Source organism: Miniopterus natalensis, chromosome 3 (genome assembly GCF_054644295.1).
Source record: "Miniopterus natalensis isolate mMinNat1 chromosome 3, mMinNat1.hap1, whole genome shotgun sequence".
NCBI classification, from domain to species: Eukaryota; Metazoa; Chordata; class Mammalia; order Chiroptera; family Miniopteridae; genus Miniopterus; species Miniopterus natalensis.
The window spans coordinates 95960039-95982687 of NC_142083.1; the positions used below are offsets into that span (position 1 = coordinate 95960039).

At 56.7% G+C, this 22649-nt stretch overlaps 1 protein-coding gene across 1 annotated transcript in view; it reads right to left on the reverse strand.

Moving 5' to 3' along the window:
- Positions 1–1898: 1898 nt before the first annotated feature.
- Positions 1899–22649, reverse strand: part of GSG1L (GSG1 like) — a 185089-nt gene continuing 164338 nt past the window's right edge. Inside the window, exons 6-7 of the mRNA XM_087815146.1 lie at positions 13565–13635; positions 1899–2648 (exon numbers count right to left, since the gene is read on the reverse strand). Coding sequence (XP_087671272.1) covers positions 2551–2648; positions 13565–13635 — 169 coding nt within the window. The 3' untranslated portion in view covers positions 1899–2550. The remainder of the gene's footprint in view (positions 2649–13564; positions 13636–22649) is intronic.

The following is a 22649-nucleotide window of genomic DNA, read 5'->3' on the forward strand; positions in this document are numbered from 1 at the left end:
GTCTGCAGCAGCTCTTCTTGCCCAGAGGCCGAAGCCCGCACTCCTGTCTGACAGTCAAGGCCTTTGCAGTTGGGCCCCAATCTCTCTCCCAGACCCATCTCTTGCCCATACAGTAGGTCCAAAATACTGAGCAAATGAAAGATGGATTAATGAAGCACTCGCTTGACTAATCAATGCATGAATGAATGAATGAGCATCCACCTCCACCTGGGAGGCCCCCAGGCCCCTGAGACTCAAGACATTTCCCACTCTCCCTTCCTGCCACATCAGTGCACCCAAACCTGTTGATTTCCCCTCCTGACCAGCTCCTGAATCTGCCTTCTTCGTCTGGTCCCTAGGGCCGCACCCTAGTCTCCTCTCAAGTGCAGTCAGGGTGAGGAAGGGAGCCGGGGCTCCCCCATCTTTTCTCTGCCCACACTTCGGTGACCTTCCTAGGCATGCAGTTGGGCGCTTTGACTCTGCTGACCAGGACAAAGTCTGAGCCTCCTAAGGGGCTTCGGGCCCCTCTGGCTTGGCTCCCCTGACCCCTGCAGCCTGCTTTATCGCCACCTTGCTCCCCTCCCTTCTATCCACACCTGCCATCTAGACTATTCTAAAGTTCCTACATGTTCCCAACTGTCTTTCCCTCTACACTTTTGCCTGTCTGACATCTAGACAACCTTTATGTTTTAGCTTAAGTGTCATTTTCCCAAAGGAGCCTCCCCTCACCACTACCCCCAGCCCAGCAGGTGCTGCCTTGGGCCCCCACAGCCCCCCACTTCCCCTCATGGCAATAACAGCCAACACTGACAGAGCACTTACGCTGTGCCGGGCCCTGTTCTGAATGTTCCAGGAACATCAGCTCATTTAACTCTCAGAACAACTTTAAGAGGTAGTTATAATGATCACCCTCCTATGCCCACGGGGATGGGGCACAAGAGAGGTCAGGAAAGTTGCCCAAGGTCTCCAGTGCAGGGGCTGGAATCTGAACCCAAGCTGTCTGGCACTTCACACACTGAACTATAATCGTCTGTCTAGTCACCTGTCCTGCCCATCTGAGCTCTGCGAAGACAGACACCCTCACTGGATGGTTCAAAATCCTATCTCAAGAGCCTACCACAGTGCTTGGCCCACAATAGGGAAACAATGGATTATACAGCTGGGCAGACGAATATATAGATGGATGGGTAAACAATGTGGATGGGTGATGCATAAAAGAAGGATGGATGAAGGTCTGATACAGGGAACTATGGCAGCTGATGGGAGGATGACAGATGAATGGATGATGGATGATGGATGGGTGATGGATGATGGATGGATGATGGATGGATGATGGATGATGGATGGGTGATGGATGGATGATGGATGATGGATGATGGGTGATGGATGGGTGATGGATGATGGATGATGGATGGATGATGGATGATGGATGGATGATGGATGATGGATGGGTGATGGGTAAATGGATGGATGATGGATAGATGATGGATGGATAGATGATGGGTGATGGATGGATGAATAAATGAATGATGTGTTTATGGAAGACTGAAGAAGACCATTCTCTGCTTGGGAGAAAGCTCTAGAAATCCTCTAGGAAAGGATGAGGACTCTTGGAGCCAGGAGTCTTGGTTCAAGCCCCAACTCTACCATTTGCTAACTTTGTGATCTTGGGTCAGGTTTCTTCATCTCTGTGACCCTAAGTTCCTTTGTCTTCATAATAAGAATCTGTTTCCCCAGGCATCTAAGCCCTGGGATTTGATATAAAGGGGCTCTAGACACAGGGTAAAGGGTCCCCATAGGGGTCAGGGTGGCTTAGGATCTGGGTGTGAGAACCTCTGTCTTGCCCACCCCACATTTCCCGTCAGCCTGGACCCCCATCTCACCCACCCTCTGGCATCCAAGGCAGCCTGAAGCCTGACCCGACCCCCAGCTTGGCTCTAGGCTTCCTCCCTCTCACATCTCAGTGTCTGACCCTGACTGCAGCGCACTCAGGGCTGTCTCACCTGCAGGCTCCTTGAGGACCTGAGAGGATGGAGCCACGAAGGGGCAGCCACAGCCCGGAGAGCAACTGGCCTCCACACACAGCAAGAAAACAGTTTCAACAAGCATTTATTCAGCCCCTGCTGTGTGCCTGCCGTGTGAACCCCTGCAATGCCAGTGCCACTGCCCCTCCTTTATGAAGCCCACCTAAGTCCTGCCCCCCAAAAGGTTATGTGCCACTGGGCACCTCCTGAACTGCCTAGCTGGGGGGCCCAGGCTTCCAACGGCCAATGTCTGTGTTTTTCCTGGCATCCCAGCTGTACCCAGCAGGGCCCTGCATGTGGCAAAAGTTAGAAGTTGCTGTTCCAAAGTTGCTCTGTGCAGCCCTGCGTATCCCACAGGCCACGTCAGCCCCATGGCTGGGGCCCCGAGACCCAGGCGGCGGCGGGCAGGGCAGGCCCAGTGTCTCCCATGCAGGCTGGCTGAGTTCAGAGCACACAGGCCGGGTTTCGGTGGCGCCAGACCAGTGGTCTTGTGGCAGGGGCTGGTGCTGACGGTGGCCTGAGGTCTGAGGGCAGGGCTGGGTCTCGGTCACACCCAGTGCCCCAGGACCCAGCACTGGCGGCTCAGCTCCGCTGCCTCCTGTGCAGAGCTCCGGGGCCAGGAATCGCCCATGTGAGGCTGGTGTCCTGCCAAGAGACGGGGTGGTCAGTGCTGACAGTGCTTTCTCCCCGCACAGCCCATCTGCCCACTGCCCCACCAGCTCGCCACCCATCCACACATCCACGCCCCACTCCCTCTTGACAGGCCTTCCGACGCTCCTACCCACCAGCTGTCAGCCCACATCCACTTCTCACCCCCTGTCCCACTCTCCAGCTCACCCTCCACCCCGGGTACCCAGCTCTCCAGGCCATCCCGTGCCCCCTTACCAGCCGTCTACCCACCTAGACGTACACCCGCCAGTATCCACAGCCATCCACTTCCCAGCCCACAATGCATCCACCGCCCCACTCACACCCTGTTCCCACCCTCAGTCGCCCACAGCCCACTCACGCAGCCCCCGCCTGCCCCCGCCCCAGCACAGCGGCGCCATCCATCCTCCTACCACCCCATTAGCGCTCCCACCAGCCCGCTGCCCACACTCACTCCCTGCAGCCCAATGACCACGCACCGCCCACCCCGCCCACCCCGCTCCAGCTCGCCGCCCTCTGGCCGCCTTCCCAACCGGCCACCAGGTCCCCACCCCCCACCAAGCCCCATCCTCCTGCCCCCAACTCACCAACACGCCCACCCAACAAGCCACCACTGCACCCACCACCATCCCCGCACACCCGCCTGCCCTCACAGTCACCCGCCCACCACGCCATCACCCTCAGGCCACCCCCCCTTTCATCTCCGCTTTCCTTTCACGGGTCCACACCTCAGTGAACCACCGACCCCTCCCTGCTCACCCGCCTACCCACCCGCCCGTCTCAGCGGTCCTGCAGCCACCTCTCCCCCCACGTATCCGCCCGCCCTGAGCCCCTGTGTGCCTCCCAGTGCTCGGGAGCTGCGGGGGGGGGGGGTGGGGGGTAGGACAGTGCAGTCGAATCCTCGCCCAGGTCCTTGCTTGGCCCAGGGACAGCGGGTGTGCCCCAAGCTGACGCTGAGCGGCTCCCTGGGCCAAGGCATTGGGCGGAGACTCCACCCGCCCGCTGCCCGCTGCCCCCACAGGAGCAGGAGCTGGGGGGCGCGCCCTGACCGTGCCCTGCCCGCGCCCTGCCCGCGCCCTGACCGGCCTGCACACCCGCTTCCCTCGGTTCCCAGAGGCTTGCTCCTCGCCTTCACCAAGCGTCTTTCTAACATGCCAGAAACATCTCCATCTCCACTGAAGGCTACAATGTCCTCGTACCTGCTGTGATCAAACCCTTAAGGCCCGGCGCGTCTCTCCTCCTACAGGAAGCCCACCGTGTCCTCTCCCCAGCCCTCAGGGGTCTCCATCCTGGAACCCCCACCCTGACTGGCTTTCCCCAGCTTCACCCCCTTAGACGGGGAGCCCAGGAGAGCTCTGGCTCACCCCAGGGAGGGGAAGCAAAGGGAAGGCGCCCTGGAGAGCGAGGGAGGAGCGGACGGTGACTGACCGCCACCTAGATCCTTGTCTCAGCCGGGAGGCAGCCACCACCGTTTCACAAACGAGGGAACCGAGACTCAGCAGAGACCAGCAGCCACCTTAGAGTTCGCAGCTCCTGTGGAACTGGCTCGAATCAACTTCCTCCTGATTCCAAACTGTCACGTTAGAAGGAATTTGTTCCATGTTCTTTCCCTCCCCTGAGCTCGAAAGGACGCTCAGGCATTCCTGTCACCTTTTAGGTCAGACAGGCTCTTCACAGTGAGCCCCTTGAGGTGGACATTCCTGCTGAAGCCAAGCTCCTGCTTGCACACCTCCAAGGACAGGCTGCTCATGACTCCCCCACCCCAGAGCAGCTCTGAGTGTTGGAAGGTCCCCCCTAACAACAGAGGCTGGACGGCGACAGGCAGGAATGAAGGTGGTCACGCCAGCGACGGGTGCGTGTTTTCCCCCCTCCGGCTTGTCCCCCATTTTTAATATTCCTTAATGTTGGCTGGAGCTCTGCTAATTTTACTATATTTTTTAAAGAGATGGGAAACATTTGGCGAACATTCTGGAATCATTTGGCCTCAGGAAAAACATTTGTTTTGGCCTCGACACTGAGACAGTTGCATTCTTTGGAAATGCTCGCTGCCAAGGTATAGGAGTTTGAGGTTTTTTTAAAACCTAGAAGCAAATATTTGGTGCAGAGGAAGATCTGATTATTTTTCTAAATGAGGGCTTAAAAATGACTAGAGTTGTTCTTACCACTGCTAACAGGCGGAACCTGGGAGAGTTCACTGGAACAGAGGAAAGGTGATCACGTGCGTATCTTTGAGGAACAAAAAGGCTGTGATCCCTGCCCTTCCTTATGTTAAAATCGCGCTCCTGTCCCCTGGGTCCAGAGGACAAGTCACTAAGGACCGGGCCTCCTCCCCGCTCCAGCCGCCCAGTAGGGCTTGGGGCTCAGAGCCAATTCCAGGGGGGTGCGGGGGCCCAGAGCCAATTCCAGGGGGGTGCGGGGGCCCCACCAGCCCACCAGGACTCCCCACTCCCCCCCCCCTCCCAGTCCCTTTACTTTGGGGCCAGTAAACAAAAACTCTACACTGTAGACTGAGGAAGCTTACATCCCGCCTACTGGCCCCGCGACCCCCCAAATGTGCTGAGTGGCCAGAAGCAGCCAGTCCTCAGCTTGGGACAGCGCTGCTGCGGGGACGTGAGCGCCGATCTTCCAAAAGGGTCAGAGGAAGCGAATCGGAATTTCAAAACAGGATCTCCTGGCTTTTAAATGATAACAACTATGGTTTTTAAAAATTTAAATCCTCCGTGGGCGGGGCGGAATCTCTCAGGCCGTTTCTGACCTCTGTTTCCCGCCTGCGTCTGGTCCCTGGGCCCGGGGGGGCCTTCCCGCCGGCCTCTGGCTGTTGAGTCTCCACTCCTCTTTGAGACACTCCCCCTTCTGTGTCCCCCCAAATACTGCACACCCCGCTCCCCCTGTGCTTGCCACTTTGTGTTGCGGGCGTCTCCCCAGCTCACCTGGGGAGTCAGGGCAGGCGGAGAGCAGGCGGCTTCCTCCCGGAGCCCCGGCCCCCAGCACCCCCAGCACCCCCAGCACCCCGCTGGGGGGGAGTTAGTGCTGAGCCGGCTTCACACCACAGGAAGCAGGGGCGGGACGGAGGGGACCTGGGCGGGAGGGGTGGGCTTCCCAGCCTGAGGTTCTGTTCACTGTGGGAGGCTCTTTGCTCAGCTGCTCCTCCTTTGTGGGGGGAAACAACCGCACTTGGAGCCTAATAGTCAGAGGTTCAAGTCCAGGCTCTCCCACTTACAAGTTGTGTAACATTTTTTTAAAGCTGTGTGACTTTTGACAAGTAACTTGACCTCTCTGAGACTGCAAACAGCTGTGAGTTAGAGAGGAATCAATAGGACCCCTGCATAGAAACCCTTCATCATCCAATTTCAGATAAATGTGAAAATAAAATGTCAGAACTAGGAGGTGTTGGGTTCATCAGCCTCTCCTCACAGATGGGGAAGCTGAAGCCCATAGGTGGGGAGAGATTTGCCCAAGGTCCCAGTCAGAGGGTTGGTAGCAAGTACTATGTTTTCAATTCCCTTGAAACCTCCCAGGCTTGGCAGAGTACTCGGCACATAGGAGGTTCCCAGATGTGATTTCTCCCTCCTCCCCTTTCTGTTAATCTTCACTGAGGATATTTTTTCCATTGATTTTTAGAGAGAGTGGAAGGGGGGGAGGGGGGAGGAGCGAGAGAAACATCAATATAAGAGACACATCGATTGGTTGCCTCCTGCACTTGCCCCAACTGGGGGCCAGAGACTGAACCTACAACCCAGGTATGTGCCCTTGACCTGGAATCAAACCTGCGACCCTTCAGTGTGCGTGGGGTGATGCTCTAACCACTGAGAATCACTGGCCAGGGTTCTCTTTGCTTTTTAATCCAAATATCAAGAAGATGAACGTTTTTAGCATAAGTCCCTTCCAGTCTTAACTTCCAATCCTCCGGTGGGAAGTCACTGTCTTGGACTCTCTCCAAGGCACCCAGATCCAGGGGATCAGCTCTCAGCTCTGCTGAACTGAATGAAATCACACCTAAAACGGATTCATTCTGTTGGGAGGGCCCTTCAAAACCAAGAACGCCAAAGCCACCACAATGTGTAGATGGGGAAACGGGCTCTTAGCGGGGAGGCCGCTTGCCCAAGGTGCTCTGAAGGCCGTAGGGGAATTAGTGAGGGTGGGCAGGCTTTGGGGGTGGGCAGGTGGCTCCTCCGGGAGCTCCTGACCCCATAGCAGCCCAGCCTTGAGTGGGAAGAGCCAGATCCGTTTAAACAGAAGTGCCTTCCGGAGACCTACCCCTGTGCGAGGTGCTGAAGGCCTCTTGGGGACCCGTGGCCCATCCAGAGCCTACACTTTGGCTGCCCAACCTTGAACCCTGGCCTCTAAAAAGCTATGCAATGTGGGGAGAGATGGAGAAATGAATCCAGGTGAGCACCGAGATGTCTGGCTTTGGAGACCCTTCAACTAGTGACACCACCATCCCTCTTTCATTGCCTAAAGTGTCACAACCTTGGCAAGGAGCACCCCTGGCTGCCGCTCCAGTTTGACCCTGCTCTGTAAATCTGCACCTGAGGTGGATCGTATCTGCTAAGATCCACTTACTCTTCCCTCCCAGCTTCCACCCTAGGCCGGATGCAGCATGAGGCACGGGCGAGCTCTGCTTTAATCCACCACAGCGTCCAGCGCCTGGCGCAGTCCCGGGCACAGTGCTGGGAGTACAGAGCTGCTGAGCGAGTGAATTACGGGGGATTTGGACAGGAGAGCGGGTTCGTGTGGGATCCTCGTGGAGGGAAAGGTTGGGTTTTCTGGTCTACCACAGGCGCAGACTGTCTTAGAAAACCGAATGGGGGCCCCCGTCCTTCTCTTCACTGGAGTCCATCTTCTCGGACCCCATGTTTCTGGGCTAAAACATTCTCTTTTTCACACTTGAAATCAGGCAGAGTCCACTTAACCCACCACCTGTCCCCACCTGAGCCACTGATTCTTTCATTCCCTTATTAAACATTTGATGAGCACCTACTGTGTGTCAGCTCCATACTGGGTGCTGGGTCTACAGACATGAGTGAGACACAGACCTGCCCTCTGGGTGTCCATGGTCTAGTGAGGGAGGCAGACACGCATGAAGAGATGGTGAGAGCTCTTCCTGGGTGACATCCCAGAGCCACCTACCACGCAGCATCGGCTCACTTAATCCTCAGAAATAGGAGTTAGGTCTCAGTACTATGCCCATTTTATGGATAAGAAAACTGAGGCCCACATAGGTAAGTCTTCTGTCAAAGGTCTCACTGCTAGGATTTGAACTCAGGCAGCCTCATGCCAAAGGCTGGGCCATTAAATTCTGCCTCATAGATGTGACTGCCTGGCCAGAAAAATGCAGAGGTGACCGTGACCACCTCTGGCGGGGTGAGGAGGGGGGCTGGTTGCTGTCCCAGTCATTTGAGCTAGGCTTTGAAAGCACCTGTGAAGCTCAACAATCCACTGGCTCGTTTTTTTGTCAAGTGGAGGAAGGGAGCAGACCACCTCAGGCGGAAGGAACAGGGTGTGAAATAGGCTCTTGGCAGGTAAATGAGGTTTCCAGGAGGTGTGAAAGCCCTGGCAACGCTGGCGGTTGGCGGAAGCAAGGAGGTCTGGGGAGCAGGGCTCAGGGCTGGTGGGGTGTGTGCGTGTGTGTGTGTGTGTGTGTGTGTGTGTGTGTGTGTGTGTAGGGTTAAGAGACTCTGCAGGCTTCCTTGAGGGGAGGGTGGGGGTAGGGTCCATCCTGGCCCTGGGGGTCTTATCATCAGATTTACCCGAGCGGATTCCTGGCCTGCCCCACCCAGAGCGCTGCATTTAACCACTGCCCCCAAGTGTTTTTGGGGATCGGGAGTGATCGGAAGAGTCTTGCCTCGGGCAAAACAGGCATAAGAAGCCGAGTGGCACAGCTTTAGTGTGGAGTCGCCCAGACTTGTGACCCAGGACAAATAGCTTGGTTTCTGGGAACCTGAGGATCATCATGTGTAAAATGGAAACACTCCTCCGAGCCAGCGCGACGTGAGGACCAAGTGAGCTCAGTCACCGCAAGGCACCGGTGACGGACTAAGTGCTAGGCACCGGGACTGCCGGTGAATGTGGCAACGAGGCCGTATCCTCACGACATTTCCATCCTGGTGGAGAGAGAGTTCACCAAGACGGACTCAGAGGATGAGAGGCTGAAAGCAAGATGAAGCGGGGTGGGCTCGTGAGGTCTCTGCGGGACCTGCGAGAGGGGTGGCCTGGCACCTGACGCCCAGCAGGTGCCACCATGGGAGGCTGTGAAGCTGGGAGGGGCGACGAAGACATGATCGAGTTTGTGTCTTAGGAGGGTGGATTGGCAGGGAATTCGCCCTAGGAGCCGCAATTTCCATCCAGAAACCGCTAAATAGCCCAAGCAAGGGACAAAGTGCAGATTCGCTCCTGGTAGCAGCTTCAGAGGGACAGGTGCTGGCCGGGGGCCGAGGGCTGCTCAGGGTTTGGTCTGCGGAGCAGCAGAAACGGCACCACTGGGGACTTGATGGAAATGCGGGATCCCAGGCCCCGCCCAGCCCTACTGGGTCCAAAATTCAGAGACGGGCCTGGCATTTAAAGGAGCCCCCCACCCCACCCCCTGTGATTCTGATGCTGACATTGGCTTGGATCTCTCAACCCAGTGCCAGGCATCTCCAAGCTGCAAGTCCGTCTGTGTGCCCAACAAGTTGGCATCGATACTGATTTCAGAAATAGTGTCTGTTTCCATTTTAATAAAGGAGCAGACTTGAGCAGGACTCCATTGGGTTTGATTTTGATCTAATAAAAATGCCAAGTTGCTCTGAGTCCAGAAAAGTCTTCCTTGCAATTCCCTCTGCTATTCTGAGGGCAGCAGAGGCAGAGACTCGTCTAGACGGAGCTCCCAGAAGCCACCTCTGTACCCCGCGAGTGACAGCCTCTCGCCAGCTCAGCCGTACAGACACACCTGGCAAAATCAAAAGCTTGTCTTGGGCATTGAACTTGACAACTGCAATCAGTTGCAAACCCCAGTTGCTCCTGAAAGGAAGATGCAGACACCTGGACCATAAGGCAGCAGCCTCTCCATCAAATGTCACATCTGATGTGCTTCTGAGCTAGCTGGTGGCACTGCAGAGCCCCCAAGGCAAGTTTCAAGAGCAAGCGCTTTCCTCGGGGAAAAAAAAAATGTGGCAGAATCCATATCACAGTAGCCCAAGAAAAAATAGCACATTTGGAGCAGTTAAGATAACCAAAAGTTCATGTCACTGTTTACGTAAAAGTGGCTGCTCAGGTGGGAAAGAGTGGGAGAAAACGGGAAGTTTAGAGCCAGGGATTGAGCACCTACTGTGTGCTACGCACTGTTCAGGGTACAGATGTGCCCAAAACAAGACAGATGTCTATTCTCATCATGGAGGAGACCTCGTGGAGAGAGACAACAGAACAGAACTCAAGCATGTAAATGCAGAAGACGGTCTCAGAGAGGGACAGACACTGTGACGAACAGAAAACAAGGCGACAGAGGGCAGCCGGGGAAGCTTCTCTGAGGAAGTGGCCTCCCGGCTGAGACTTAAAGATGAGACGAAGCCAGCCCTGCAGAGGTTTAGAGGGAGAGCATTCCAGGCAGAGAGAACAGCAAGTGCAAAGGCCCCGGGAAGGCAATGTTTTGTATGTTCGAGGAAGGAAGGCCAGGTGGCTGGAGCAGGAGAGGAATGGGGTTGAGGGTCTTGGGGGCAGAGCGGGGACAGCCCCGTGCTCAGGGTAAGGGGGAAGCTCTCCACCCAAGCTGAGCTGTATCCCCAGGGGACCAAAGATCTCAGAAAAGTCCGTTTGCCTTTCAGTGCCTTCGTTTTTCCATACGCACAATAGCCGCCCTTCCCTCCAGGGCTGCGACAGCCACCACGTGAGCCGGCTGTGAAGTGCTCGGCGGAGACCCGCACACAGTAAGCGTGTAATAACCCGGGCTCCCGGCATTCCTCCCCCCGGTCCCTTGTGCCCGAAAGTCATTCCACAAAATCTGAGCAGCTGCTTGGTGCAGGGATATTGCAAACCTTGCCCAGGCATTTCCAAAATATTTTCTTGGCCAAAACCCCACTAGCAGTGAAGAGGCTGGTTCTGGAGAAGCGTTGTTCCCCTGGACGGTCTGATGGGGCTGCTTTTCTAGCCTGTGAGCTCCGTGAGGAGCAAGTCCGCCGTGGCTGGGCCCTGTAACCACATATCCTGCCAGGCCTGGTGGATGGGGCCTGCCCAGCATGTGGACCCACTGACTGTCATGTGGAGCAGGGACCCTGGTGGCTCAGGGTTTGGCCTCTAGAGCCAGATGGGCTGGGTGCAAATCCCAGCCCTGCCACTTCCCGGCACAGCCATCACTTCCCTGGGCCTCGCCGTCTCAATCTGTAAAATGGGGCTGTATTTAGGATGAAATGAGTGGATAGACATGAAGTCCTCAGAACACACAGAAGGCTGAGGTATCATCAGACCTAGTGGGACTGAATCCTTCTCGTTGGTTATCATCAAGGCAGGTACCAGTGCCACAGCTGTAGAATTTATCAGGCTGGATCGCCCTGGCTAAGTCCCTGCCCCCAGCCCTCCTTCCCCTGCACCCCCCTCACCCCGGGCAGGAGGGGAGCCTGCACTGACCCCCATGTAGCTCCGGCCACCCTGTACAGCGGTGGCTTGGGAGCCGCCCAGCCAGGATCACACCTTATTTCTCTCCGTGCTTCAGTCTGGGCCCCACCCAGGGAAGCATCTCTAGTAAAGACCTGTTGACTAAGTGAATGATAAATGGCTTTCTTGTGGCCACAGAGGCAGCCCGCCTTAGGGCAATGAAAGTGACCGCAGGCGGCCACTCCAGCCCACTCTCGGGCGGACTCCTCCCTCAGCTCTGACAGCAGATGAGGTCATTTTCCACCTCGTTCCTTTAACTCTGGGTCCCCAGCGCCTCCCGGGCCCCTGGGAGAGCAGCCATGGCTGCGAGCTCGGCCGCCTGGTAAAGGGCACCTGGCAGAGGCGCTATGGGTCTGAGGCTCGCTTCTTCCCCGAGAAGCTGGGGTTGGGTAACCTGGGGGGCAGCCGACAGCTCTCCCGCTGCCTCCCACGACTTCTCTTTGAGCCCCAGGGAGTTAGGGCCTCATGGCTTCACTGTGTCTCCCCACCCCACCCATTCCCCCTGAAGGGTCCCAGCAGTCTCTTGCTTTCAACTATCTCTGTCCTCAACCTACGCGCCCCTCAGATTTGGTGCCCCACAAACCCGTCCTCCCCACAGCACCCTGGTGGACCCACTGCTCACCTCCAGCTGCACAGGGTCCCCACCCGCCTCAGGAGGATCACGCCCCCGCCCCACCCCAGCTGCCTCAATGACCAGGGATAGGGCTGTCACTTGGGGGGGGGGGGGTGACTCAGACCCGTGTGCTCTGCACTGGCACCCAAGCCCCTCACAGGGACGGGTGCTGATCCGCTGGACAATGTGCCTTTCACGCCACCTGCCTTTCCCAGCTCAGCCCCCCCCCCCCTGCTCCTACCTGGACTTTCTGAGGTCACCAAATAAGCTACTTGCTGTCAAATCCTTATCTCAGGACCGGCTTCTGGGGGAACCCAAACTAACGCTGACAGTTCTTCCAGAGAAGAGCTCTTGAGCCCACCCACTCTTATCTTTGTTCATCTCCAGCCCCACCTGCTCCCACCCCCTGCCCCCCACCACGCGGCTCCGTCTGGCTGTCCTGCTCCGGGGCTGGGCACCCCAGGTCCCCCTGCCTGGAGGGCTCCTTGTGTCTCCGACTCCCTCTCATCCTCTTGGTCCCAGCTCCTCGGAGACGTGGCTCTAAAGGAGCCTCCCGTCGCCACCTTATCATCGCAGGTTCCCTCCCTGGCGCCTGAGACGGTCCCGTTTGTTTCTGGGCTCACACCTTACCGGGCTCTCTCTCCCCTCGGCTGCTTGTCCCATGAGGCAGGGCCTAGTCCGCCCCTGCTCGTGGCCCCGGGTCCAGCACCCAGCGTGGGGCCAGCGGGAGCAGACACTCAATGAGTATTTGTCAGGGGAACGCGAGATGGAGTCCTGCGCGGGCTGCAGGCCCAGCAAACACACCCGAGGCCTCCCCCTGCTCAGGAGGTGGAGCGGGCACCAGGTGGGGCAGAGGCTGTGGGGCCTAGGCTGGGGTGGGGGCCTTGTGCAGGCCCCTGACCTTGGGTCTTCTCATTCTTAACTCCAGGGCTTCCTGTTAGGGCCACACTGGCTCCCCTTTTGGCCTTTCCTCCTCCCAGCTCCCCCGTTGCCCCCAAACAGGGCCCCAACTTCTTTCCACCCAGGGTGTCCTGCCCACTCTGCAGGGAGCCTGGGGAGGCTCAGCCCAAGCAGGGCAGCCAGTGGCACTCTACCATGAGCCAGGGGCTCTCAGCCTTTGTCCCTACCATACGCTTCCTGGGCCCCTCTGGTAGGTTTCTGTTCCCCTCTGTTTTCTTTGAGGCTGGTGCTCCCCAGCTGCCCCCATGCCCTGGTTCTTGACCCCTTCCTCCAGGAAGCCCTCCGCCCTAGCACAGATACCGGTCAAAAAAGCATGGGATGTGAGCCCAGTGTCCACCTAAGAGCCACCCCCGGGGCAGGTCATCTTCCTGGGCTGGTGGCTCCTGCAGGAGTTTCTTTCTTCAGAGAGAAGACAGGGCCCTCCCCTCCTCCCCAAGCAGGCCTCCTCCACACTCCTCTCCCTCCCCACTGTCACCTCCCTGACTCGGCTGGCTCGACACAGCTGCTGTTCTCTCTTTAGGCCAATGGCTGGCCCAGGCCTGGACTCAAGGCGCGGCTCCCCTGCCTGTCTTTGAGCACCCCGGTCCCCCGTCCCCCGCCGGCAGAGGCTGCTGCGTCAGGGCTCAGGGGAGGTCCGCCGGGCTCCTCTCCAGGGTTCCCTCTCCGCACACGGCCCAGAATCTGCGCGCCGGCTCCTGCAGCTGAGGCCACTTACGGGCTGGGTATCTCTCGTGGCGGCAGTCCAAGCGAAGGTCCTCCTCCTCGCCCCTGTCCCCCTTCTCGATCCTGGAAAGTAAAGAAGCCAAAGGCTTGTGTCAGAAAGAGCCGCTGGGCTGCCCGACACCCAGGACCTGAAGACGCGGAGCCCCTCCCGCTGGAGCACATTTTGCAAAGCCGCTTCACGCCACCGCCCACGAGACCCTCACCACCCCCGTGAGAGGGGCATCATTATTTCCAGGTCACTAATGAAGACACTGAGGCACTGGGAGGTGATGTGACCCGTAGGTGCGACGCAGCTAATAGCTAGCGGCAGAGCCGGACACAAGCCCGTGCACCCTCACAGGGGGCTGTCCAGTCACCTGCAAAGGGCAGGTTACAAACACATGTGCACGGTTTGATTTGTTTCAAAAAGTGCGCGCTGATATGCACAAAAATTACTTGGCCAAATATATACGGAAACCTAATGGTGATTAAGCCTAGGTAAGGAGACTACAGAGGGTTAAATCTGGAGCTTCCTTTCTCAAATTACCTGTTTTCTGATTTGGGGCAATGGACTTTTATCAGCTGTGTCACTTTGCTTAGCTACATCAAAACACTTCCCAAAGCCATTTCTGCATATGGACAGAGCCCTGGGCTTCTCCTCGGGCCACAGTGCTTGTCCCCGCGGGCAGCTGGGAGGGTTCCTCCTGCCTGGCTTCCTACTCCTCTGGCATCTCAAGATGACTGCAGCTCCACGGGCAGCCTCTGAGGGGGTGCCAGGGGCTGTCAAGCCCAGTGCAGAGGCTGACGGGGGGGGGGGGGGTGCAGACTCTGAAATGCGCCAGACCGAGGCCCTCACCCCCATCCCACCAATGACTGGGCCAGGGAGTGGGCCCACATTGCACTCACCCATTTGTAACCCTCATAAACCGCAGGGCTCCATGTGGCCCAGTCCAAATGCATGTCACCTTTAGAGGAACAGTCCGGTCCCCTGAAGAAACCACGGCAATCGCTATACCTCCTAAGAGCACCGAGAGTACTCCCAACTCCTCCTCTGGCCGATGCCCTGGTATGTCCCCCCTTCCTCTTTGCCATTCACTCGCCTTACAGCTGTCCCGAAACCTCTCTCCCCGGGTCTCACTTTCAGAGCTTCCCCCTAACGCTCTCCAGGGCCCTCAGCGGCGCCTTCCCTTCCCTTCCCTTCCCCCACCCTGCTCTTCCACCCACTGCTGCCCTCTCCGCTTGCCTGCAAGGAAATCTCCATCTTCTCCGAGCAAACGCCCCCCCCTTCACCCCTTATTCCTGGCGGCACAGCCACATCCAGAGGACGCATGGGGAAGGTGGCGAGCAATGCCAGGAATGGCCTTAGGAGAGGGGAGACACTCCTGCGCTGGTCATCTCGGTGCCCTGAGATCGCTCCCTCACTCTCAGCAGGGACTTGCTGAGGTCCTGCTCTGCGCTCTCTGACCAGATGGCCTGTGTAGGACAGAAATGTCCTCTTCACGGTCTCTGTCCTCAGAGAGCCTCCCGTCTACCTCCCAGAGGCCGCCGGGGCTGCTCACACTGTCCGCATGAAGGGACCAGGCCTGGCTTCGCGGGGAGCAAGCTCTGGACACAGCTCTTGGTTACAAAGGTCTCTGCCTGGGTGGCCCGAGGGCAGCACTGAGGCCCGAGGTCAGATGCTACGGGGAGGGTCCACGTAGGGAAGATGCTCCCTTTTCTGTCTTTTACTGGAAACATCTTTGTTACGTTCCCTATAGCACAGGTTTTTTTTAAAAAAAAAATTCCATCCCCATAAAGAGCAGAGTTCCCTGTAATTACGCCTCCATGTAGTAGTACTTTTCAGAATTAATACTTATATTAATAGCCTCAAATTAAACACGCTTTTTCGCAACCTGATTTTTTTAACTCACCCATAAATTTCCAACATCTTTCTATATCAGTCCACGTAAACCTCACTCATCTTTTCTCCTGATAGTTGTTTGTGAAGAAAATAAACAATATTCAATACCCTATTGATCAATGTTTAGGTGTTTTCCCAGTTTTTTCACTCTCCCAAGCAGCGCTGCGTGTTCACCCAGCAAGCTGTTGGTTCCCCGACCACAGAGGTGCTCAGGGCTGGAGGGTCACCAGTCATGAAGCTGCGGTGGCTCAGCAGCTGGGCCAGGTCCCCACGCCCACCCTCACCCCGGAGCGCCACCTCCTGCTCACGTCCAGCGCCTGAGTCAACAGATGCCAGCCCTGCCACACCGCCTGCGTTTCAGGGCCTCCAGCCTGAACCCATCCCTTGATTCTCTCAGGCTCCCAGTGCTCAGGGCTTCTTACCCTGAGGTCAGCTCCTCCAAGCCTCATGCTGGGCATCCCCTGGGCTCTGCCTGGGGAGAGGTGCTGGTGAGCAAAGGAGCTGATGTTTAAGGCAAGAACCAGCTCCGTCCGCCCAGCATGGCCCCTCCTCTGCCTGGTCACCAAAGCCTTGCTGCTAAGACACCCAAAGTTCAATAGTTAACATATCAAACACCTGCAGTGAGTGAGCAGCTGCTGGGGGCCGGGCCTTGTGCTGCCCTTGGGGGCCACAGGGACATGACTCCCAGAGGTCCCTGCCCTTGAGAAGCTCATGCCCGTTGCTCACATACACACAATCACCACGGAACGGCTAAGGTTAGGGCCGGAGGGTGTCAGGAAGGGTGGATAAAGGCACAATAGCCGTCTAATCCAGGAGCTGGCAAACTTTCTACAAAGGTCTGGATGGTAAACATGTGAGGCTCTGCTGGCCACATGGTCTCTGTCACAACGACTCAACTGCCCTCACGGTTCCAAGCAGTTGCAGAAAATACGCAAATAAATGGGCATGTTGTTCAGTTGTTCATTTACAGCAGGTGGTGGCTGGATTTGGCAGGAGACAGTGTGTTAACCTCCGGTCCAGCCAAGGGTTCTCAACTTGGAGACCCACTGAAGTCCCCTGGGGAGTTTTAAATGACCAGGTGATGGGACCTTGCAGCCAGGGTTGAGAACCACCTGTGCTGGGACCAGTAGAGGCTTCATGGAGGAGGCGACCCTGGAGCTGATGAAAGCCCACAGGACGCGCTCACTCCTCAGAGCAGAGCTGGGATCCACGCGGGGCTGCCGGTCTTTCTGCGGCCCTGTGTTACCACCTGGAAAGAGCTGGTTTCACTGCACAAATGCGGCCTTCACCGCCAGATTCGCCAGCGGACAGAGCACACCTGCAGGATCTTAGCAGCCATGTAGTGAGTGGCTGATGTTTGACAGGGTTACGGCAAGGGCTGATGGCCCTCCTGCAGGAAGCCTGGAGGACAAGGGGGTGCTTGGGGTACAATGGAAACCTGGGCCCTGCAGGGAGGAGGGACTGGAGCTGAGCGCAGCTCACCCTGTGCAGTTCTGTCTTCCAGCCCCGTGACTCCCCAAACTGACTGACTGTGCCCACCGACCCTCGAGGAGCTCGTTAAAATGCAGGTCCTGATTGGGCAGGTCGGGGTGGGGCCTGAGATTCTGCATTTCTAACAGGTTCCCAGGTGAGCCCCGGATCACATCTGAGGAGCCACCCCATGCTGCTGGGCCCCGGATCACGTCTGGAAGTGTGGGGGCCTCCACTAGGCTTAGGCCCAGTCATCCCCCCATGGCTCTAAGCTGCTGTCAGCGGACCCAGGTCTCCAGGGTGCTCCCCACAGTCCTGGCTACCGAAGGGCGTCACCAAGGAACCGGCAGTAGTGACGGTCAGCGGGGCATGAGGTGCCCGGAGCCCTGCCAGCCAACGCCCTCCCCACTGCCCCTCGGGGGGCTGATACTTAGGAGGAACGGGGAGCAGCTGCCCTTCCTCAGTCTTCCCTCTCCCCTGAGGGTCCCCACTCAAGGACCCGTCTGCGCTTTTTGCTTTTCTTTCTCGGGTCTTGGTCAGCCATCTAATTGATCGAACTGTGGGAGCTGGTGAGGGCTCCGGTGCCAGCTCTAATTTCTGGGCTCCACTCTCCTCTGGGGGGTAAACAGCGGTTTCAATGAACCCCAATAAAGAGTGAACAGATGTGGGGTGCCGCTGAGGAGCAACACGCAGCTCGGGGGGACAAGTGGGCACAAGGAGCTGAGGGCCCGGGCCCCAGGGCAGAGATCTCAGACACAGTCGCAGCGGACAGAGAACAGTAATTTTTCAGTGATCCATTCACAGTAGAATAAAGGATGGAATTAAAAGGAATGTCGGCAAATAAATGACCACAGGTAGGAAATGAAGGCTCCATACAGCGCAAGTGCCATTCCAAGATAGGGGAGAAAAAATGGGTTTTTAAAAAGGTTCTTTTTTCTTTCCCCATTTTATGAGAAATATCATCCTAATACGAAACATTCGGGAACTACAGAGAAGATAAAGCTATCCGCAGTGTCGGCGCCCTCCCCTAATCTGTGCGGAGTTGACAGTTTTGTCTCCCTTTTCTCCAATATTGGGTTTTAAAAAGAAATGTCTAGATATGATCAACTTGAGATTATTTTCAGAACTGCATGGGAAGAGATTATTACTTAGGAAATCAGTCACGAGCATTAGTGGAGCCTCACCCGAAACCCCACCCCACCCTCAGCAGCTGCCAAGGGCGCTCCAGGGGCCCCCAGGACAACGTGGAAACCTCCAGACTTGGTTTCTTTCAAAAGTCCCTTGCACAGCCTTGGCTACGAGGAGAGCGAACCGGTGGGCAAAGTCACAGAGGTGGGCACCTCTGGGCTCAGTGACGCTCAGGTTGGCTGGGGAAAGGGTCATTTAAGGCAGCTCCCAGAGGGCCAAGGTCACCTTGGCCTGACAGACTGGCCAGTGACATGGCCCAGAGGCTCCTTCTAAGAGGTCTTCCTCTCTGCTCTCTCTCCCCATCCATCCCTGTTTCTGAATAAAGAAAGGGAGTCAGCGTGTGCCCTGCCCCCGAGATGCTGCGAGGGGAGGCTGGTGAGAAGGCCTCGGGTGCTGTGAGAGGACAGGCAGGGTTGGTGGGTTTAGAATCAATACTGGAGGTTCCACCTGAAGGCCCAGAGTCAAGGCCAGGAATGGGGGCGCTCCAGGCAGAGAGGAGGGCAGTCCAGAAGCAATGTGGAGGCAGAACCACCAGTGTGGGGAACTACAGAGGTCCCGAGGGGCTCCGTGTGCAGGAGGGACCGGGGCCACAGTGAGGCGAGGTAGCCCCTGAGACTCACGTCGAGGGGCTGGGCCTGTGTCCTGGAGCTGTAGGAAGTCACTGCACTGTTTTAACCAGAACGATGGGGGTACAGGTTCCTGGTCATCTGCCTGCTAGGGGAGGACACCCGAGGGGGCAAAGTCGGGTGTGGGATTAATTACGTGGGACCTCCATGGGGGAGGAAGGGTGTGGAGACAGAGACATGAGCTAACTGTAGGGACGTGCGCTGGATTTGTGGTGAGCTGGGCACGGGGTGTCAGGATTGCAGATGTCTGCCTGGCACAAGCAGGATCACGTGGAGAGAGACACAGAAATAGGCCTGGGTTTGGGGTCACCATCATGAGTGGGTCCCGGCCATGTTGATTTCTAGTGTCTTTAAAAATCCAAAGTGGAAACACTGAGGATGCGGCTGGATATGAAGTTGGGGTTCTGGGGTGGACTGAGTGTGGGAGTCCTGGGGCAGGGTGGCCACTGAGGTCAAGCGAGGAGAGAAGAGGGCCCAGCACTGACCCTGGAGCGTGGTCCTGTGACAGAGCAGGGGAGAGCAGCAGGCCGGAGAGGCACAGGGAGGAGGGGAGAGTGGAGAGCCCGGGCTGCTGGGGGCTCTGTCAGGGGACTGGGGGGCGCAGGGCCGTGCTGAGTGGCAGGTGAGGAAGTGGAGACAAGCCCTTCCAAAAGTTTCCTTCCAACAGGCAGCAGAGCAGAGCTGCTTGGGGGTGGGGTCCCTGCACCCCTTTCTGTACTCAGGAAGGGGGGTTGGGGCAGGTTCCTACTCTACCTTCTCACCCCAGCCTCACCCCAAAAGCTGTGGAAGGGTGAGAGATGAGAGCCAGGCCCCACTCCCAGCCCCCCCACGCTCACACCACGCCAACCTGCCTAGATGCGCTCTTCCTTCCGGGCCTTGCTCCTGGGGGGCCTGTGCCTGCGACGCCCTCTCGCACCCACCGCCCACCCGCTGGTGAGCGCTGCCGCCCCGTCTTAAGCTGGGCTCAAGGGTCTTCTCTGCGGAGGCTTTTCTGCTCTTTACCGCCCTGTGGGCCTCAGCCCCCTCCCCCCACTCACCTGGCGCAGACTCATCAGGGCACATGTATTCTGCTGCACTCCTCAGCCCCGGAGCCAGCCCCCCAACCCCGGACTCCCCTGGTGCCAGGCAGAGACTATTGATCAGTCCTGAGCGGCCGCACATCACCACGACGGACTGTGACCTTGTTCAAATCCAACTCTGGCACTTACCAGCTGTGTGACTTTGGGCAAGTCACTTCACCTCTCTGTGCCTTGATTTTGCAACCATAAAATGGGGATAAATAACACCTACTACCTCACAGAGGTGGTGTGGAATTACCATCTAAAGCATCTAAAGGAGGGCCTGGCACAGGGCCAGTAACACGTGTCTGTTGTGGTTATTAATATGATTATTAAAGTCCTAACATCTAAAATGCCATCTCCACCTCATGCTGAGCTAACCATTCTCAAGCTTTATACTTTGCATCAGTAGCAGAAGGGACACAAAACTCTCTCACACACAAAACTCTCTCCATGCCCAACACATTGCCTGGCTTATGAAATTTGAGCCTCCCCAGGGGGCCAAGAGCTCTGGCTCGCCCACTGTGGGTCAGAGGAAACTGGCCCAGAGGGGTGTGGTGCCCTGCCCCAAGTCACACAGCAGCAAAGCGACAGAACTGGGAAACTCACAGAGGTCGGGGGCCTCCAAACCCCTGATCTTTCTACAGCACCCCAGGACCCTAAGGAGTAGGGAACGTGGGTAGGTGGGACCGTGGCTCTCTTCCCTGTGTCCCTGGCTGCGGTTTGGGGAATGGTGACCACGGCAGGATCTCAGCCCCGCTTCTGGGCCACCTGCAAACCTGTGCAGAGGTCTGCCCGTGTGCTCTGAGCTCTTTGCAAGGAAGGCACCAGAAAAAAGACAGAAGAAATTAGAACAGCCCAGCTGAGCTGAAATGCTCTCCTCAGAGAAGGGAAATAAAGTTTGATGAACCTCTGCATCATGCCGAGTTATGAATGTGTGAAGTGATATTCTGCACATGTGCTGGGAAGCAGCCATCTCCCACGTCTCTGGGACCATTTGAACTGGGGCACCAGCAAACGGCAGCTTCGTGGTACAAAGCGATCCTGTTTTCTGCCTCAGCAAAACAAGGTTGCCTATGGGTGTCCCAGCTCTCCCACAGCCGAGGTGACAACTGGTGCTGTGTTAATGTGACTGGTTTAGACATCAGGCTGTGTATGCGGTTTCGATAAACATTTCTCAAGTGCCTACCGGGGGCCTTGTCTATGCCAGTCATCACCCCCTTCCTAGTGAACATGCTCTGGCCACAGCCGTGGCCGAGGCAGGCCTGAATTCCAGGTCAGCCTGGCCTCCCTGGACACAGGTGACTGGCCTGGGTCTGAATACCTGACCTGGGACTTTGGCATGGGGGTGCTGGGATGCTGAATCTGCCTGACCATAGTGGGGCTTGAGCTGAAAGGGCATGAGGCAGTCAGGGCTGAGGTTTCCAAAGAGAACAGTTCAGTCGATCACACACACAAAAATTTAGTGAGCACCTACTGGGTGCCTGGCCCAGTTCTAGGTGCTCAGAATACAGTGACAATACAGTAAAGCCTTTCTATCATGGAGCTCAGTCTACAAACTATCAAACAGGTAAACAAAGAGAATAATGTTAGACTGTACAGGTGCTATAAAAAATTAGCAATGGGCTAAAGAGTGACTAGGACAGGGTGTTTGGGGGGTGTGCAAGTTTAGACCAACTGATTAAGGAAGACCTCACTGAGCAGAGGCCTGAGTGAGCCGGCCAGGTGAGCATTCCAGGCGGGGTTGAGCTTGCAGAGTTCAAGGAACAGAAAGGAGGCCCATGTGGCAGAGGAGAGACAACAGCATCTATAACAGTCAGAAAGGGGTCTCTGAGTGGCCCCCATCATGTGACTCCTTAGGCTGAAACCCTTCCACGTGCCCCACAGAGAGTCCAACTCAACACTGCCCAGCCTCACAGTCTCCTTCCCCCTTTTCCTCCTCAGACTCAGTCCCGGGGTCCTCTCACCTCCCTGCCACTGAAAGGCATTTCCCCCTGTTCAGTCACTCCCCCAGAAGCCAGCTCTGTGATAAGAATTTGGGTAAGGTAGCTTATTTAGGAGGTAGTCCCAAGAAATATGCTAACCACCTGCCCATCTGTCCTTCCACCCATCCACCATCCATCATCCACCCATCCACCATCCGTCATTCACCATCCACCATCCACCATCCATCTGTTATCCATTATCCATCCATCATCCATCATCCACCCATCCATCATCCACCATCCATCATCCACCACCCACCACCCACCATCTGTTATCCATTATCCATCCATCATCCATCATCCACCATCCATCATCCACCCATCAATCATCCATCATCCATCATCCACCATCCATCATCCATCATCCACCCATCCACCATCCACCATCCATCATCCATCATCCACCCATCCACCATCCACCATCCATCATCCATCATCCACCATCCATCATCCATCATCCATCATCCACCCATCCACCATCCATCATCCATCATCCATCATCCACCATCCACCATCCATCATCCACCATCCATCATCCACCATCCACCATCCATCATCCATCATCCATCATCCACCATCCACCATCCATCATCCATCATCCATCATCCACCCATCCATCATCCATCATCCACCCATCCACCATCCACCATCCACCATCCATCATCCACCATCCACCATCCATCATCCATCATCCATCATCCACCATCCACCATCCATCATCCATCATCCATCATCCACCATCCATCATCCATCATCCACCCATCCACCATCCACCATCCATCATCCATCATCCACCCATCCACCATCCACCATCCATCATCCATCATCCACCATCCATCATCCATCATCCACCCATCCACCATCCATCATC